The 20,678-nt window shown below is 41.3% G+C and overlaps 1 protein-coding gene and 1 long non-coding RNA gene across 2 annotated transcripts; both read left to right on the forward strand.

Annotated features, from left to right (window-relative positions):
- Positions 1–39: 39 nt before the first annotated feature.
- Positions 40–11,067, forward strand: LOC5506957 (vitamin K epoxide reductase complex subunit 1). The gene is made up of 3 exons (XM_001627584.3): positions 40–362; positions 1,772–1,881; positions 10,811–11,067. The coding sequence occupies exons 1-3, from the start codon at positions 202–204 to the stop codon at positions 11,023–11,025; spliced, it is 486 nt and encodes a 161-aa protein (XP_001627634.1). The 5' UTR covers positions 40–201; the 3' UTR covers positions 11,026–11,067.
- Positions 11,068–17,131: 6,064 nt separating this feature from the next.
- Positions 17,132–19,249, forward strand: LOC125561873. The gene is made up of 2 exons (XR_007307576.1): positions 17,132–17,482; positions 19,164–19,249. It is a non-coding gene; the product is annotated as an uncharacterized LOC125561873 (long non-coding RNA).
- The last annotated feature ends 1,429 nt before the right edge of the window (positions 19,250–20,678 follow it).

Raw genomic sequence — 20,678 nt, forward strand, 5'->3', positions numbered from 1 at the left:
TGTGCAAACATTCGTTCAGCGGTATTTACCATTTCGCCTGTTTATCCCCATTCGATTCGTTGTTGGTTTATTCCCAGCGCCATATCATTTAAAACATCTTTCATTTCAAGCTTGCCTTGTTAAAGGATAGCAAGAACGTTAAATATTGCTTTATTAATATTCTGAGTGGCCTAGCTTCGTAACATTGTACGGAGTCCATACATGGATAAGCTTGGAGGGTTTCGGATGATGTTGTGTGTGGCCGGTGTCTTTCTTTCGGCTTACGCACTAAATGTGGAGGTTTCAAAGTCTAATAACAAAGATTACCGAGCTATATGTGACATCAGCGAGAAGATCAGTTGCTCCAAGGTGTTTTCCTCCAAGTAAGTGTACACCCTTTCTGTTTTATAAGAACGGTTTATGAAATCTCGCCATACTGTATTTGATAAAATTGGTAAGAGGTGTGTGTGTTTGGGGGGGTGGGGGTGGGGGTATACCAGTGAGCTTGTATCAGTGTGTCCTAGTAGGCTTGTCGACCTCAGAGTCAGATTAAATCAGCAAGCGAAGTGAGATGAGGTCGCAAAGGGGCCGAGCGAGCGACATAGTTGCGAGAGTTTAAATAATGGCTCCTAAACCCCCAAGTTTCCAAACTTTGAGAAAGTCTAGTGCCCTAGGTGCTACTGATCTTGTATCAGTATGATCTAGGCGTTACTGCGCTTGTATCAGTATGACGTAGACATTACTGAGCATGTATCAGTGTGACGCTGGCATTACTGAGCTTGTATCAGTTTGACGCAGGTATTACTGAGCTTGTATCAGTGTGACGCAGGTATTACTAATCTTGTATCAGTGTGACACAGGTATTACTGAGCTTGTATCAGTGTGACACAGGTATTACTGGGCTTGTATCAGTGTGACACAGGTATTACTGGGCTTGTATCAGTGTGATGCAGGTATTACTGGGCTTGTATCAGTGTGACACAGGTATTACTGGGCTTGTATCAGTGTGACACAGGTATTACTGGGCTTGTATCAGTGTGACACAGGTATTACTGGGCTTGTATCAGTGTGACACAGGTATTACTGGGCTTGTATCAGTGTGACACAGGTATTACTGGGCTTGTATCAGTGTGACACAGGTATTACTGAGCTTGTATCAGTGTGACGTAGGTATTACTGGGCTTGTATCAGTGTGACACAGGTATTACTGGGCTTGTATCAGTGTGACACAGGTATTACTGGGCTTGTATCAGTGTGACACAGGTATTACTGGGCTTGTATCAGTGTGACACAGGTATTACTGGGCTTGTATCAGTGTTACGTAGGTATTACTGAGCTTGCATTAGTGTGACGTAGGTATTACTGGGCTTGTATCAGTGTGACGTAGGTATGACTGGGCTTGTATCAGTGTGATACAGGTATTACTGAGCTTGTATTAGTGTGAACTAGGTGTTACTGAGCTTGTATACAGCGTAATGCAAGTATTACTGGGCTTGTATCAGTGTGACACAGGTATTACTGGGCTTGTATCAGTGTGACACAGGTATTACTGGGCTTGTATCAGTGTGACACAGGTATTACTGGGCTTGTATCAGTGTGACACAGGTATTACTGGGCTTGTATCAGTGTGACGTAGGCATTACTGAGCTTGTATCAGTGTGATGTAGGTATTACTGGGCTTGTATCAGTGTGACACAGGTATTACTGGGCTTGTATCAGTGTGACGTAGGTATTACTGGGCTTGTATAATGCAGGTGTTACACCATTTCATTTCTCCTTCTGGCTATTGTAGGTATGGCACTGGTTTTGGATTGGTAGAGCCAATCTTTGGCAAGGATTCAACCCTGAATGTCCCTAATAGTATTTTTGGAATAATGTTCTACACTATGGTCTTTCTTCTGGGTAAGTAATGATGCTGTAGTGTAAAAAGTAAACCGAATGAGATAGAGAGACATTTTTATATCAATATTGTACAGTTTATTGTTTACAGAGTAAGGGTTTGTGATGATCATGAAAAATTATTGATTAACCAATTGACCCCTAAACCGGTCATACCAGCTATGTGAACAGGCCATATCAGCTATGTGAACAGGCCATATCAGCTATGTGAACAGGCCATATCAGCTATGTGAACAGGCCATATCAGCTATGTGAACAGGCCATATCAGCTATGTGAACAGGCCATACCAGCTATGTGAACAGGCCATATCAGCTATGTGAACAGGCCATATCAGCTATGTGAACAGGCCATACCAGCTATGTGAACAGGCCATATCAGCTATGTGAACAGGCCATATCAGCTATGTGAACAGGCCATACCAGCTATGTGAACAGGCCATATCAGCTATGTGAACAGGCCATATCAGCTATGTGAACAGGCCATATCAGCTATGTGAACAGGCCATATCAGCTATGTGAACAGGCCATACCAGCTATGTGAACAGGCCATATCAGCTATGTGAACAGGCCATATCAGCTATGTGAACAGGCCATACCAGCTATGTGAACAGGCCATATCAGCTATGTGAACAGGCCATATCAGCTATGTGAACAGGCCATACCAGCTATGTGAACAGGCAATGCCAGCTATGTGAACAGGCCATATCAGCTATGTGAACAGGCCATATCAGCTATGTGAACAGGCCATATCAGCTATGTGAACAGGCCATACCAGCTATGTGAACAGGCCATATCAGCTATGTGAACAGGCCATATCAGCTATGTGAACAGGCCATATCAGCTATGTGAACAGGCCATATCAGCTATGTGAACAGGCCATACCAGCTATGTGAACAGGCCATATCAGCTATGTGAACAGGCCATATCAGCTATGTGAACAGGCCATACCAGCTATGTGAACAGGCAATGCCAGCTATGTGAACAGGCCATATCAGCTATGTGAACAGGCCATACCAGCTATGTGAACAGGCCATATCAGCTATGTGAACAGGCCATATCAGCTATGTGAACAGGCCATACCAGCTATGTGAACAGGCAATGCCAGCTATGTGAACAGGCCATATCAGCTATGTGAACAGGCCATACCAGCTATGTGAACAGGCCATACCAGCTATGTGAACAGGCCATATCAGCTATGTGAACAGGCCATATCAGCTATGTGAAATACTGTAAAAACAAATTTAAATGGAAAGTTAACACAATGAGATATTCATAGCCATCAATCTAAGGAGATAAATAGACTTGAAGATATGCACCCAACCAAGGTGATAGCACTATCCAGGCATACCAGCACTATACAGGCATACCAGCACTATACAGGCATACTAGCACTATCCAGGCATTCTAGCAATATCCAGGCATTCTAGCACTATCAAGGCATACTAGCACTATCCAGGCATTCTAGCATTATCAAGGCATTCTAGCACTATCCAGGCATTCTAGCACTATCCAGGTATTCTAGCATTATCCAGGCATTCTAGCATTATCCAGGCATTCTAGCACTATCCAGGCATTCTAGCACTATCCAGGCATTCTAGCAATATCAAGGCATTCTAGCATTATCAAGGCATTCTAGCAATATCAAGGCATTCTAGCACTATCCAGGCATTCTAGCACTATCCAGGCATTCTAGCAATATCAAGGCATTCTAGCATTACCCAGGCATTCTAGCATTATCCAGGCATTCTAGCACTATCCAGGCATTCTAGCATTATCCAGGCATTCTAGCATTATCCAGGCATTCTAGCATTATCCAGGCATTCTAGCAATATCAAGGCATTCTAGCAATATCCAGGCATTCCAGCACTATCCAGGCATTCTAGCACTATCCAGGCATTCTAGCATTATCCAGGCATTCTAGCACTATCCAGGCATTCTAGCATTATCCAGGCATTCTAGCATTATCCAGGCATTCTAGCATTATCCAGGCATTCTAGCATTATCCAGGCATTCTAGCACTATCAAGGCATTCTAGCACTATCCAGGCATTCTAGCACTATCCAGGCATTCTAGCATTATCAAGGCATTCTAGCATTATCAAGGCATTCTAGCATTATCCAGGCATTCTAGCATTATCCAGGCATTCTAGCATTACCCAGGCATTCTAGCATTATCCAGGCATTCTAGCATTATCCAGGCATTCTAGCACTATCAAGGCATTCTAGCACTATCAAGGCATTCTAGCATTATCAAGGCATTCTAGCATTATCCAGGCATTCTAGCATTATCCAGGCATTCTAGCATTACCCAGGCATTCTAGCATTATCCAGGCATTCTAGCACTATCAAGGCATTCTAGCATTACCCAGGCATTCTAGCATTATCCAGGCATTCTAGCACTATCAAGGCATTCTAGCATTACCCAGGCATTCTAGCATTATCCAGGCATTCTAGCACTATCCAGGCATTCTAGCACTATCCAGGCATTCTAGCATTATCCAGGCATTCTAGCATTATCCAGGCATTCTAGCACTATCAAGGCATTCTAGCATTACCCAGGCATTCTAGCATTATCCAGGCATTCTAGCACTATCCAGGCATTCTAGCACTATCCAGGCATATTATCATTATCCAGGCATTCTAGCACTATCAAGGCATTCTAGCACTATCAAGGCATTCTAGCATTATCAAGGCATTCTAGCATTATCCAGGCATTCTAGCATTATCCAGGCATTCTAGCATTACCCAGGCATTCTAGCATTATCCAGGCATTCTAGCACTATCAAGGCATTCTAGCATTACCCAGGCATTCTAGCATTATCCAGGCATTCTAGCACTATCAAGGCATTCTAGCATTACCCAGGCATTCTAGCATTATCCAGGCATTCTAGCACTATCCAGGCATTCTAGCACTATCCAGGCATTCTAGCATTATCCAGGCATTCTAGCATTATCCAGGCATTCTAGCACTATCAAGGCATTCTAGCATTACCCAGGCATTCTAGCATTATCCAGGCATTCTAGCACTATCCAGGCATTCTAGCATTATCCAGGCATTCTAGCATTATCCAGGCATTCTAGCATTATCCAGGCATTCTAGCAATATCAAGGCATTCTAGCAATATCAAGGCATTCTAGCACTATCCAGGCATTCCAGCACTATCCAGGCATTCTAGCACTATCCAGGCATTCTAGCATTATCCAGGCATTCTAGCACTATCAAGGCATTCTAGCATTATCCAGGCATTCTAGCACTATCAAGGCATTCTAGCACTATCCAGGCATTCTAGCACTATCCAGGCATTCTAGCACTATCCAGGCATTCTAGCAATATCAAGGCATTCTAGCAATATCAAGGCATTCTAGCATTATCCAGGCATTCTAGCACTATCCAGGCATTCTAGCATTATCCAGGCATTCTAGCATTATCCAGGCATTCTAGCACTATCAAGGCATTCTAGCATTACCCAGGCATTCTAGCATTATCCAGGCATTCTAGCATTATCCAGGCATTCTAGCAATATCAAGGCATTCTAGCAATATCAAGGCATTCTAGCACTATCCAGGCATTCTAGCACTATCTAGGCATTCTAGCACTATCCAGGCATTCTAGCATTATCCAGGCATTCTAGCATTATCCAGGCATTCTAGCACTATCTAGGCATACTAGCATTATCCAGGCATTCTAGCACTATCTAGGCATACTAGCACTATCAAGGCATTCTAGCATTATCCAGGCATTCTAGCAATATCAAGGCATTCTAGCAATATCAAGGCATTCTAGCACTATCAAGGCATTCTAGCACTATCCAGGCATTCTAGCACTATCCAGGCATTCTAGCACTATCCAGGCATATTATCATTATCCAGGCATTCTAGCACTATCCAGGCATTCTAGCACTATCCAGGCATTCTAGCATTATCCAGGCATTCTAGCAATATCAAGGCATTCTAGCAATATCAAGGCATTCTAGCACTATCAAGGCATTCTAGCACTATCCAGGCATTCTAGCACTATCCAGGCATTCTAGCACTATCCAGGCATATTATCATTATCCAGGCATTCTAGCACTATCCAGGCATTCTAGCATTATCCAGGCATTCTAGCACTATCAAGGCATTCTAGCATTACCCAGGCATTCTAGCATTATCCAGGCATTCTAGCACTATCCAGGCATTCTAGCACTATCCAGGCATTCTAGCATTATCCAGGCATTCTAGCATTATCCAGGCATTCTAGCACTATCAAGGCATTCTAGCATTACCCAGGCATTCTAGCATTATCCAGGCATTCTAGCACTATCCAGGCATTCTAGCACTATCCAGGCATATTATCATTATCCAGGCATTCTAGCACTATCAAGGCATTCTAGCACTATCAAGGCATTCTAGCATTATCAAGGCATTCTAGCATTATCCAGGCATTCTAGCATTATCCAGGCATTCTAGCATTACCCAGGCATTCTAGCATTATCCAGGCATTCTAGCACTATCAAGGCATTCTAGCATTACCCAGGCATTCTAGCATTATCCAGGCATTCTAGCACTATCAAGGCATTCTAGCATTACCCAGGCATTCTAGCATTATCCAGGCATTCTAGCACTATCCAGGCATTCTAGCACTATCCAGGCATTCTAGCATTATCCAGGCATTCTAGCATTATCCAGGCATTCTAGCACTATCAAGGCATTCTAGCATTACCCAGGCATTCTAGCATTATCCAGGCATTCTAGCACTATCCAGGCATTCTAGCATTATCCAGGCATTCTAGCATTATCCAGGCATTCTAGCATTATCCAGGCATTCTAGCAATATCAAGGCATTCTAGCAATATCAAGGCATTCTAGCACTATCCAGGCATTCCAGCACTATCCAGGCATTCTAGCACTATCCAGGCATTCTAGCATTATCCAGGCATTCTAGCACTATCAAGGCATTCTAGCATTATCCAGGCATTCTAGCACTATCAAGGCATTCTAGCACTATCCAGGCATTCTAGCACTATCCAGGCATTCTAGCACTATCCAGGCATTCTAGCAATATCAAGGCATTCTAGCAATATCAAGGCATTCTAGCATTATCCAGGCATTCTAGCACTATCCAGGCATTCTAGCATTATCCAGGCATTCTAGCATTATCCAGGCATTCTAGCAATATCAAGGCATTCTAGCAATATCAAGGCATTCTAGCACTATCCAGGCATTCTAGCACTATCTAGGCATTCTAGCACTATCCAGGCATTCTAGCATTATCCAGGCATTCTAGCATTATCCAGGCATTCTAGCACTATCTAGGCATACTAGCATTATCCAGGCATTCTAGCACTATCTAGGCATACTAGCACTATCAAGGCATTCTAGCATTATCCAGGCATTCTAGCAATATCAAGGCATTCTAGCAATATCAAGGCATTCTAGCACTATCAAGGCATTCTAGCACTATCCAGGCATTCTAGCACTATCCAGGCATTCTAGCACTATCCAGGCATATTATCATTATCCAGGCATTCTAGCACTATCCAGGCATTCTAGCACTATCCAGGCATTCTAGCATTATCCAGGCATTCTAGCAATATCAAGGCATTCTAGCAATATCAAGGCATTCTAGCACTATCAAGGCATTCTAGCACTATCAAGGCATTCTAGCACTATCCAGGCATTCTAGCACTATCCAGGCATTCTAGCACTATCCAGGCATATTATCATTATCCAGGCATTCTAGCACTATCCAGGCATTCTAGCATTATCAAGGCATTCTAGCACTATCCAGGCATTCTAGCACTATCCAGGCATTCTAGCATTATCCAGGCATTCTAGCACTATCCAGGCATTCTAGCATTATCAAGGCATTCTAGCACTATCCAGGCATTCTAGCACTATCCAGGCATTCTAGCACTATCCAGGCATTCTAGCACTATCCAGGCATTCTAGCATTATCCAGGCATTCTAGCACTATCCAGGCATTCTAGCACTATCCAGGCATTCTAGCACTATCCAGGCATATTATCATTATCCAGGCATTCTAGCACTATCCAGGCATTCTAGCATTATCAAGGCATTCTAGCACTATCCAGGCATTCTAGCATTATCCAGGCATTCTAGCACTATCCAGGCATTCTAGCACTATCCAGGCATTCTAGCACTATCCAGGCATTCTAGCACTATCCAGGCATTCTAGCACTATCCAGGCATATTATCATTATCCAGGCATTCTAGCACTATCCAGGCATTCTAGCATTATCAAGGCATTCTAGCACTATCCAGGCATTCTAGCACTATCCAGGCATTCTAGCATTATCCAGGCATTCTAGCACTATCCAGGCATTCTAGCATTATCAAGGCATTCTAGCACTATCCAGGCATTCTAGCACTATCCAGGCATTCTAGCACTATCCAGGCATATTATCATTATCCAGGCATTCTAGCACTATCCAGGCATTCTAGCACTATCCAGGCATTCTAGCACTATCCAGGCATTCTAGCACTATCCAGGCATTCTAGCATTATCCAGGCATTCTAGCACTATCCAGGCATTCTAGCATTATCAAGGCATTCTAGCACTATCCAGGCATTCTAGCATTATCCAGGCATTCTAGCAATATCAAGGCATTCTAGCAATATCAAGGCATTCTAGCATTATCCAGGCATTCTAGCACTATCCAGGCATTCTAGCATTATCCAGGCATTCTAGCATTATCCAGGCATTCTAGCAATATCAAGGCATTCTAGCACTATCCAGGCATTCTAGCATTATCCAGGCATTCTAGCACTATCCAGGCATTCTAGCATTATCCAGGCATTCTAGCATTATCCAGGCATTCTAGCACTATCCAGGCATTCTAGCACTATCCAGGCATTCTAGCACTATCCAGGCATTCTAGCATTATCCAGGCATTCTAGCATTATCCAGGCATTCTAGCATTATCCAGGCATTCTAGCATTATCCAGGCATTCTAGCACTATCCAGGTATTCTAGCACTATACAGGCATTCTATCATTATCCAGGCATACTAGCACTATCCAGGCATTCTAGCACTATCCAGGCATTCTAGCATTATCCAGGCATTCTAGCATTATCCAGGCATTCTAGCATTATCCAGGCATTCTAGCATTATCCAGGCATTCTAGCACTATCCAGGCATTCTAGCACTATCCAGGCATTCTAGCACTATCCAGGCATACTAGCACTATCCAGGCATGCTAGCACTATCCAGGCATTCTAGCATTATCCAGGCATTCTAGCATTATCAAGGCATTCTAGCACTATCCAGGCATTCTAGCATTATCCAGGCATTCTAGCATTATCCAGGCATTCTAGCACTATCCAGGTATTCTAGCACTATACAGGCATTCTAGCATTATCCAGGCATTCTAGCATTATCCAGGCATTCTAGCATTATCCAGGCATTCTAGCACTATCCAGGCATTCTAGCACTATCCAGGCATTCTAGCACTATCCAGGCATTCTAGCACTATCCAGGCATTCTAGCATTATCCAGGCATTCTAGCATTATCCAGGCATACTAGCATTATCCAGGCATTCTAGCATTATCCAGGCATTCTAGCATTATCCAGGCATTCTAGCACTATCCAGGCATACTAGCACTATCCAGGCATTCTAGCACTATCCAGGCATTCTAGCACTATCCAGGCATTCTAGCACTATCCAGGCATTCCAGCACTATCCAGGCATTCTAGCACTATCCAGGCATTCTAGCACTATCCAGGCATTCTAGCACTATCCAGGCATTCTAGCATTATCAAGGCATACTAGCACTATCCAGGCATTCTAGCACTATCCAGGCATTCTAGCACTATCCAGGCATTCTAGCACTATCCAGGCATTCCAGCACTATCCAGGCATTCTAGCATTATCCAGGCATTCTAGCACTATCCAGGCATTCTAGCACTATCCAGGCATTCTAGCAATATCAAGGCATTCTAGCATTATCCAAGCATTCTAGCATTATCCAGGCATACTAGCATTATCCAGGCATTCTAGCATTATCCAGGCATTCTAGCACTATCCAGGCATTCTAGCACTATCCAGGCATTCTAGCACTATCCAGGCATTCTAGCATTATCCAGGCATTCTAGCATTATCCAGGCATTCTAGCATTATCCAGGCATTCCAGCACTATCCAGGCATTCCAGCACTATCCAGGCATTCTAGCACTATCCAGGCATTCTAGCACTATCCAGGCATTCTAGCACTATCAAGGCATTCTAGCAATATCCAGGCATTCTAGCAATATCAAGGCATTCTAGCATTATCCAGGCATTCTAGCATTATCCAGGCATACTAGCATTATCCAGGCATTCCAGCATTATCCAGGCATTCTAGCACTATCCAGGCATTCTAGCACTATCCAGGCATTCTAGCACTATCCAGGCATTCTAGCATTATCCAGGCATTCTAGCATTATCCAGGCATTCTAGCATTATCCAGGCATTCTAGCACTATCCAGGCATTCTAGCACTATCCAGGCATTCTAGCACTATCTAGGCATACTAGCACTATCCAGGCATTCTAGCACTATCCAGGCATTCTAGCACTATCCAGGCATATTATCATTATCCAGGCATTCTAGCACTATCCAGGCATTCTAGCACTATCCAGGCATATTATCATTATCCAGGCATTCTAGCACTATCCAGGCATTCTAGCACTATCCAGGCATTCTAGCACTATCCAGGCATTCTAGCACTATCAAGGCATTCTAGCAATATCCAGGCATTCTAGCATTATCCAGGCATTCTAGCACTATCCAGGCATTCTAGCACTATCCAGGCATTCTAGCATTATCCAGGCATTCTAGCACTATCCAGGCATTCTAGCATTATCCAGGCATTCTAGCATTATCCAGGCATGCATCTGGGTATGACAAATACTTCTTCTGTACATCCTGACATAATAAAATCTTTTGTTTCAGGATTTTCCCGAAGCAAGCTTGCGGCTCAGCTTTCAGTTTTCTCTGCTGTTTTATCCTGCCTAGGATCTGTCTATCTGGGATGCATTCTCTATTTTGTTTTGCAAGATGTATGCATTATTTGTATTTCAACGTATGTTGTCAATGCTTGCCTCCTTGTTGTCAACTCGTTGTCCCTTGTTAATTTACAAGAGAGGACAAAGAGAAAGCAAAAATAACAAATAAAATACTATTATAAATAATAATTTATTTAAAATATATATTTATGTACATTCATCAGTGTTTCTGTCTATGATGCAGGCTGGAACATCTGGAACATTCATTTCCGACAGGGTTGTTTTTTCTTAAAAATCACCCCCCCCCCCCAAGTCTAAGGATGCATGTGGAGGAGTATACATTTAAATATATTTGTTTTTGTTAAGAATATTTTTCTGTTTAAAAAGGGATAATGTCAAACGTATAAAACACTGTTTGTATATTGTTTTGTGGATTTGCAGGCTCCACCACTGTTTGGTAGTTTATTTCCATTTGTTCTTGTTAACAAATAATAAACGGGCTGTATCGGTAAATCTAACTATTATATTATATTTATTTATTTATTTATTTATTTATTTATTTATTTATTTAGGCCCCTACCACTATTACACATATTGAAATATGCTGAAAGCTGGAAGTATCTATATTATGTTTTATAAAGAGTAGTTAATATTTTATCTGTATTTGTGCTACAAACTACAGTAGTACTACAACGATATTTTCAATGGATTGTTCTTTATATCGTAAAATCGGGGACCTCTTTGCAAGGATACCTCGATTTTACGATACATTTTCTTTCTCCCGAGGCATATCGTAAAATCCAGGTTCCACCTGTAGATCGTATCAGTTAAATATTTAAGCTGAAAAGTACGGCTCCTAAAAAAATCAAGAGCCCTCTTTTGAAGGACCTTTTTTTTTCTGAGCCCCCCCTATTGGTGGCTCGAGGCGTTCGGCATGGAGGGTAGTTGTGTTTTCTTTGGCTTTCCGACTTTTTCAATTTTTTTCTTCATAGTTTGCTCCCTGTTTTCAAATCTTGACTTAAACAGATCATCTTCCCTAACTACCACTTCGCCCGTACTGTTTTCTACGGGATCTCACCATATTACCGAGTATTGGCCTTGGTTGTTATCAAGCCACGTTAGCCTTCGCCGCCATCTTCAGAAGAATCACAGAAGCTTTTTTCAGGCCAGGCCATGCGCCTGCATCGACATCGTGTTTCCAACTTGAACGCCTCTTATCATGCGGCGACGTCAATCCGAATCCTGGGCCCCAAACGTCGGTGAAATCCAAGTGTAGCAACTGCAAAAGAACCATTGGCAAGAACCGTCGGTCAGTTCGATGTGCGAGTTGCTTGGAAGCATTTCACATCAAGTGCGGGAGTGTCACTCCAGCTTTTTATTGCCAGATCACTTCATCACAACAATCCTGGTTTTGCACGTCGTGTTCGATAAATCCGCCTTTTCAACAAAATGTAGTCACTGACACTACATTGCTGGATTTTTCTGACTGGTACGGTTCTCCATTTTCCATCTGAAGGTATTGTGTTTTGCCATCACAATGTTTGCCACATCTCCAATAAGCTTGATGAGATTCAGTTACTTCTTCGTTCTTCATCAAATCGCAAAAACGGGAGATCTAATCTCATCCTTGGCCTCAGTGAGACGTTTTTTGGACGAATCATGGACGGATACCGAGTTGGCTATAGATGGTTACTCGCTGGTTAGAGCTGATCGCACATACAACTCTGGTGACGGGCTGCTAGTTTTCATACCCAGCCATATTTCCTTCAAAAGGCGCGTGGATCTTGAGTTTGAAGGTATTGAAGCCATTTGGCTTGAGCTATTATTCCACCGATCGAGCCCGTGCTTTGCTTGTTTTATTTACCGTCGTCCTTCTTCTACCTCTGCATACATAGCTCTTTTGGACGAAATAAGCCAACAGGTTATGGTGCTCGGTGATCTTAATTTTGATCTCCTCGAAAGGCCTCTTCCTGCGCCAACCAAGCAGTATTTATCCATCTTTGATTCGCTTGGTTATCAACAGCTTATAACCAAATCAACCAGACCGATTTCCAACTCCTTACTGGACCATATTTTTGTTTCAAGCTCTGATTTTGTTATCGAGGCTGACACTATTTCTAATACTGCGAGTGATCACCTCCCTATTTTTGTCGCTTGGAAACTCAAAGCAGGTTATACTAGGCCAACTGGTCATAAGGTTTTACGTTTTCGGTCCCGTAAAAACTTCTGTATTGAATCATTTATGCATGACTTGTCACTTGTTCCTTGGAGCACACTTGATATATACGATGATGTAAATGATGCTCTTGATCAATGGTATAAACTATTCAATGACATTCTTACTGTGCACGCGCCTATTAAAGAACATCGCATAAAGCGCCCATGTTGTTCACTTAATAAGAAAAGCTAAAAAGACCTATAATGATGCAATTAAGAATAACCTTGAAAATCCCAAAAATCTTTGGAAAATAATACGTAACATCTCTCCAGCAAAACATGTCAATCTCCCTAATCGCTTAACTGTTAATGACACTTTATACGAAGACACTTTTGATATAGCTAATTTTTTCAATGAACATTTTTCCAATATATCTTCTCAAGTTTGTAATGATGCTGTCCCTGAATTTCCGGACCGGTCTGTCCTAACTAATTTTATTAATTTTAAACATCAACCTGGTTCCTACCTGTCCTACTTTTCAATTCCTCCGATTTCAGAGGACTGTCCTAGCCCCTCTCGTTTAGACTTTGGTAAGGCTGCCGGGTTGGACGAGTTGAAAGTTTTTTTTTCTCAAATCAGCAGCTCCTGAAATTTTCCGCTCCTTGACTAAAATTTTAAACCTGAGTATTTCCTCTTGTGTTTTTCCTGATCCTTGGAAAAGTGCGAAAGTGCCACCACTTTTTAAAGATGGGTCTTTTTTGACCGTACGAATTTTCGTCCCATCTCCGTACTTTGATCCTATCAAAAGTTCTCGAGCGCCACATCCATACTAGTTTTTATTATTTTCTTACTTCACAAGACCTTCTGACAGATTTTCAACTTGGTTCCGTTCATAAATCTCTCTGATTCCATTCTGATTCCATTTATTTGATTGACCTAACTAAAGAAGGCTTTTGCTTTGGTTGATCACAACACCCTCCTATTGAAGCTTGGTTTGTATGGGTGCGATGAACTAACACTCAAATGGTTTAAGTCTTACCTTTCTGGACGCACTCAGAAAACGAGTTTTATCGAATGCACTACCCATTAATGTGGGAGTTCCTCAAGGCAGTATTCTCGGTCCTTTGTTTTTCCTTCTATTCATCAATGACTTGCCCCTTTTTCTCTCCTCTGACCTTGTTACCGATACTACAATGTTTGCAGACGATACCACATTTTTGATTTCCGGCGCCAGTGTGCCTGATATTGAACTTAAACTAAATAAACTGGCAACTGATGTACATAAATGGGCTACACTCAATCGCATGGTACTCAACACCAAGAAAACTAAATCAATGTTAATTGGTTCCCACCAAAAAGTATCAAATCTGGCTGAATCTTCTCTTTCAGTAACCTTAAACAGTTGTCCAATTGAGCAAGTAAACATTGCGCGGGTTCTTTGAGTGGTGTTTGATAACCACTTCACCTGATTAACAGCCGCATATCCCTACTACGCCGTATTGCTCCCTTTCTGACGCCAGCTAGTGCAATACATTACTACAATGCCTGTATTCATAGTCAGTTCCTCTACTGTGCTAGCTAGGGGGCGTACGCAGGATTTTAACAAGTTGCAGTCAAAGCGTTCAGAAGCTGGATGAGGGCGTGGCCCCTCATCCCCGTTAACATCTCATAGCTCCCGCTTTTGGGTTGGAAATTGGCGACAATGCGTCAGAATATTGAGAATATTACACGATCCTCTGTCATCCTCGATCTCAGAAAGGACTTCGGTCGTCGCATGGCACTGAACGACATAACAATATATTTGAAAATCATCTGTGGACTGCCATGATTAAGAAAATCATAGTTTTTCTCCTCATCATATATATATAACTACGTACATAAAAATCAATCAGTAAACATTTGATTTTTTCCCCTCGTAACGCAAGTAAGATCGCCATTTTTTTGTTTTTTTGTTTGCAGTCCAGTGACTGCAGGCCTATAGGCTGCGTACGCCCGTGCTAGCGTTTGGGGCAACTGCTCACAAACCCTCCAGCTTTTACTTCTACGCTCTCAGAAGCGCGCTGCGCGCACTATTTTGTCTGCAGATTTTTCCGTCCCGTCTGTTTCGCTCTTTTCTCGTCTAAACTGGCTCTACATTTGTGATTTGATAAAGCAAAGGAAATTATGGACTCTTTTTCAATTCTTATTAATCCAGATTGCCCTCTTTGTTTGCGTTCAAAGTTTTCTTTTGTTTCGCATGAACGGTGAACAAGGTCATCGACTCCAAACAATCTCGTGCTCCCCCAGCCCAGGACTGATGCTGGCAAACGCACCTTTTCCTTTTCTGCAATTTCTCTTTTTAACCTCCTACTCCCCAGCCTTAAACAACTTGCTTTCTCCCGTTTTTTCAATCAACTACCAAATGTTACAAGTCTTGCTAAAAAAAAGTCCGTGATATTTTCCACTCTCACCTTAACTCGGTATCTCACTTAGAACAACTTTTTTGCCATGCATGCCGTTTTTATATTGACTGCCGCTGCTACTTTTCCTAAAACCGGATATCCATTCTCATGTTAATTGTTATTGCATGTTAATTTTAAATTAAAATGTTTGTCTGTTTGCACTTGTTTCTATGTTGACGTCTGCCTGTTTGGTCGTTAGTTTTTAGTTGCTTTATCAAGATGTAGTATTAGTGTCTTGTATAGTTTAATTTCCAAGTTTCCCCTTTGTATTTCCGTAAATGTCTAACATAGTTTTTTTTATTATTATCATAGGTACTTAGATATAGGGAGGGCCATATATTATAAAACTGTAAAAGGTTAATATGAAACCCTCGTTAAATAAAGTTTATTGTATTGTATTGTATTGTATTGTATTGTATTGTATTGTATTGTATTGTATTGTATTGTATTGTATTGTATTGTATTGTATTGTATTGTATTGTATTGTATTGTATTGTATTGTATTGTATTGTATTGTATTGTATTGTATTGTAAAGATTTTCGGAGCCCCCTTCAATATCTTCCCTCCCCCCGACCCTCGGTGTATTTAATGAAGACTCCCTTATCAAACATAATCTCTATCCCACGACCCTCAGCTGGAATGACAACTCGGTGTCATAAGGACATATCGTTAGTGAGCTCCAAATGTACCAAACGCGAATCGGCGATTCATGCTTGAATCTTTTTGCGATTCTTAGAGTAAATTGTAATAGTCTTAAGCGATAGCTCAAAGGTTTTTTTTATTCATAACAGCAACTTTTGTAATTATTTCAATAAATAAAACAAATATTAAAACTGGCGAAGGGCGGTGCCACTACACTTCTTAATACTACAATGACATTTCGATGGTCCTGTTTTCCAGGGTACAGGGTAGTTATTTCTAGATCTCTAGAGAGTGACGCGATAGCTAGGTGGTACGGGCTTCGCTTCTCAAGCAAGGGGGCTAGGGTTCGAATCCAGGTAAGATCAACTAGGAACTTTTTCAGGGGTAAGGACGCTAGCATTCGGGGGTGGGTGCACAGGGGTACAGGGTATAAACAGCAGGGTTATAGGGGTGCAAGTTGGTTAGCGCTTGGTCATACATTGGTATAGGGTATTTAGGTAGGTATTATAGGGGTGTAGGTCAGTTAGGGGTGGGTGCACAGGGGTACAGGGTATAAACGGCAGGGATATAGGGGTGCAAGTTGGTTAGCGCTTGGTCATACATTGGTATAGGGTATTTAGGTAGGTATTATAGGGGTGTAGGTCAGTTAGGGGTGGGTACACAGGGGTATAGGTTAGTTAGTGCTGGGTCGTAGGGGAGAAGATTAGTTAGGGGTGGGTATTCAGTGGTATAGGGTAGTTAGTGCTAGGTCGTAGGGGTGTAGCTTAGTTAGAGTTGGGTATTCAGGGGTATAGGGTAGTAAGTGCTAGGTCATAGGGGTGTAGCTTAGTTAGGGGTGGGTATTCAGTGGTATAGGCTAGTTAGTGGTCGGTCCGGCGACAACTGTTATAGCGGAGCCAGCGCGGCCGCGCGCGAAGCTCCATAGGTATAGAGAAATGGTATATAACTATGCGTCTCAGTTTTTTTGGTCATTGCGCGGGTACCCTGTGGTGTCGCCTGCCCGTGCAGCCAGCTAGCAGCCAGCACAATTTGCAATAACTTAGCAAAACGCCACCTTAGTGAAATAATTATACAAGAATATATTTTAGCACTTTCCGAGAATGCTACATACTTAATAAAACCCCGAAAGTTGCATCAAAACTTACAATTATTTTGTTTTTAGTGTTTTTGTATTTACACTCACGGGAACCCTGCGTCTAATTTTTCCCGCGTTTTGCTCTTCTAACTCGCGGCCGACACCGTGACTTGATAAAGTTTTTGCATTATTTTTGTCGTGGCTATAGCCAAGAAAGAAATTCGACACATCTTAACACTTTTATAATAAAAAGACGTACAAACGATGGATGGAAGGACAAAGGATGGGTTTGGAAAAAGTAGGTAAGTAAGACGTCAATTTTATAAACTTCGTCGGAGCTATGAAACACTCTGATATATTTCTAGCACTTAAAGCCATGATGGGATGTTGATGTTCTATAATACCTAGTTCCTAACTAGTAATTCAGCTAGTTTGTTCATACATTATCCCATAAAAAGGATAGAAATTGTGCGATTGATTGTTCGTAAACAAACGTCGCGTTTGTTTTAGAAAATGTTGTTATTTCTTTGCTTTTAACACATTGATCCCTCAACCGGCCTGTACCGGCTTTGGGAAGTACCCACAACCCAAAAAAATTCATAAATGCAAACTAAACACAACAAGATGAAGATACTCAGGCATCAGTCTAAGGGATAAATGGTCTTGAAGATATGCATCCAACCAAGGTGTTGGCAACTACTCTTAAGCCAAATAATAGCACAGGTTCTTTGACAAATCTCAAATCGAACAAGGAGAGAAAAGCAGAATCACCCCTCTCAATAAAACGGTCAAAATACCACACAAGGGAGAGAGATCAGCAAACACAGCTAAAGACACAAATAGATACCTTTATTCTGATCCTCCAGGTTCATTTTCATGGCCTCAAAACACAATGTCCATTCCTTGAAGGATTGTACAACCACGAAAATATCTTTACGTATTGCAAAGCATTCTGGGAGATCCAGGGGAAAATTCACGAGGGGAGGGCCAGTCAACACTCCTCTCCCCAAAGTCAGATGGTTTTTTATAAGTCTTTTCACCCCGAAGCCAAACAAATCAATTCCAGGTCATACAGACCCAGAATAGCAGTGTAAACAATTTTGGAATCAATTTGGTTTCAGAAAAGACAGCATTTAGGAGAGCTGTGGTGATTCATTAGAAAATTATTTTCTCTTCCAGGCAAAGCCAAACAAGAAAAAATCATCATGAATCCACCTTTGCTTGCAAATATACATAAGCAAAGCACTCAATTATGCCCCAAAAGACTTCATGATGTCTTGGGACACTTTCCTAATATGCTCATAGCTGTATTTTTGATGAAAAATACAAGCAACCATCAACTTGTGCTGGCTTCAGCACAACAACGAGGGATTAAAAGTGGGGACCGCAAAGCACTGTTGGAAAGCTTGGATACCGCTGACTAGGTGCAGCTGTGTTTAACTTTGACGGGCTGTATAAAACTCTGAATAGGGGGAGGTATCTGTATTCAGTCTGTTTTTTTTGTAAATTCAGCTCAAAAATAGCCAGGAGTCAATGAGTTAATTCATTCAAGAAGTTAAGAAATCTTAAGCTTTTTATGGGATAACTTTTTAACTGTAAATAAAGAACGATTTCTTATCTGGGGTTTTTTCATGTCTTTTTCACAAAAATATATCTTGAATATCCCAGCTCAACGTTTTCATACAACATCTCAAAACTCCCATCTCTTCAATTTTCATAGAAAACGAAAGTCAGCTTTTTGTTGGGAGCATTTAGTTCGATACCTATAGTTTTACTTCTACAGTTTTTCCTAAGAAAAAGGTCAGAAGGCAATTCAACCTCTGGCTCATTAGCCCATAAAAACAGACTTCATCAAGGTTCTATTTTAAAGGTTACTTGGAATTATTTTTAATTTAAGGTTTATCAATTAGGTTTTGTGCAGCATAACATTTATATCTAAGTATTCTTCCATAACGTTTTGTCACTGTTCTCCAATTTTTTCAGGCGAATCCCAACTCAAGCAAGCTGCCAGCTTTAAAGGCATGATGCTAGGGCAGGATGTATTCATCAATACAGCTAAGTAACAAAAAGATATATAATAGTTACAAATGAAAACCTTTTTATAAAAAAATGAACCAGGCTAATAAAATAAACTAAAAGTAGTCAGAAACTTTATTCTTTATTCTATTTCCACCAGTTATACTGGTGCGGAAGGCACAACAGAGCTAGGCTCCAATTCAAGTGCCCCCTTGAGTGTATTGTTAGTAAGCATTGTAAGCACTGTCACTGGGGATGGTCACTGCCAGAGGGTTTATTGCGTCCCCAGTGGTTCTTTTACAAGAGTGGTTAGAGTGGTTTATTTCATTCACCCTTTGACAAAGTGGCTGATACAAAACACTGACCAACATTGGCCCTTATTGCAAATTGACTGAATGGTTTTCTAGTAAAAAAAATATTGTGGGTTTTGTGAGCAATCTACTTTTCGAATAGCTGATGTGAATACAGCTCAATACTTAGGAATCTGAGATGATATTTGCAAAAATCAACATAATAATAATAATAAATATAATTTAGCACTGTACATGGAAGTGATGTGAAATGAAGATATAGCTACCTTTTTTTAACAAACTGCATCTTTTTGTAATGCCACACCAAGCCCTATTTTAGCGGAGCCAGCGCGGCCGCAAACCGCGCGCGGAGCCCCATAATTATAGAGAAATTGTATGTAACTATGCGACTCAGTTTTTTTGGTCATCGCGCGGGTACCCTGTGATGTCGCCCGCCTGCCCGTGGAGCCAGCACAATTTGCGATGACTTCACAAAAAGTCTCACCAGTAAAATAATTACACATGAAAACACTTTTCCGCTATCCGAGAATGCTAGTGTCTTTATTAAACCCCGACAGTTGCATTAAAACTTACAATAATTTGACTTTTAGTCTTTTTGTGTTTTCGTTTTTCACTTACGGGAACCCTGCGTCTGTTATTTTGGCGTGCTTTAGCCCTAACTCGCAGCCGACACACACCGTATTTTTATGCGAGCATTTCATTTTCAATTTAGTTGCGAGAAACAAAATATATATAATAATAATAATACAATATCTTTCACTTCGTCGCGTCAAAGAAAAGACAAACAATAAAACAACAACAACAGGACAGAATTACAATGGAGGAACAAACGTTCGAGTCTGAACAAGGAGGTAAGTAAGGTTGTATTTTTTAGCGTATAAGTTAAACTAAGTTAAATACGAAATTGCCTCGTTTGTTAGTAGTAGATAAAACTGGTTTTCGATGAAAAAAACTACAAAACCCTTAAAAGGCGCTTTATTTACTTAAAATCAAATTGAATTAAGTTGTTTATCGATTTTCCCATAAAATGATAGAAATATTGCTCATTCAGTCCCGAATTTGGCGATTTTGTTGTTGTCTTTTTCTTCAGCAACAAGCGAAAACGTATCGTTTGTCAGTAGTAGATAAACCTGTTTTTCCATGAAAAAAAGCTACAAAACCCTTAAAAGAC

This window comes from Nematostella vectensis, chromosome 4, assembly GCF_932526225.1.
Source record: "Nematostella vectensis chromosome 4, jaNemVect1.1, whole genome shotgun sequence".
In the NCBI taxonomy this organism is placed as follows: domain Eukaryota; kingdom Metazoa; phylum Cnidaria; class Anthozoa; order Actiniaria; family Edwardsiidae; genus Nematostella; species Nematostella vectensis.

What these genes read in the sequence shown, in the direction of transcription:
- LOC5506957 (XM_001627584.3), top strand. Translation starts at nt 202, where the DNA reads ATGGATAAGCTTGGAGGGTTTCGGATGATGTTGTGTGTGGCCGGTGTC. An exon ending in TCCAAGGTGTTTTCCTCCAA is followed by an intron (nt 363 to 1,771) that starts GTAAGTGTACAC and finishes TGGCTATTGTAG; the next exon opens with GTATGGCACTGGTTTTGGAT. An exon ending in CACTATGGTCTTTCTTCTGG is followed by an intron (nt 1,882 to 10,810) that starts GTAAGTAATGAT and finishes CTTTTGTTTCAG; the next exon opens with GATTTTCCCGAAGCAAGCTT.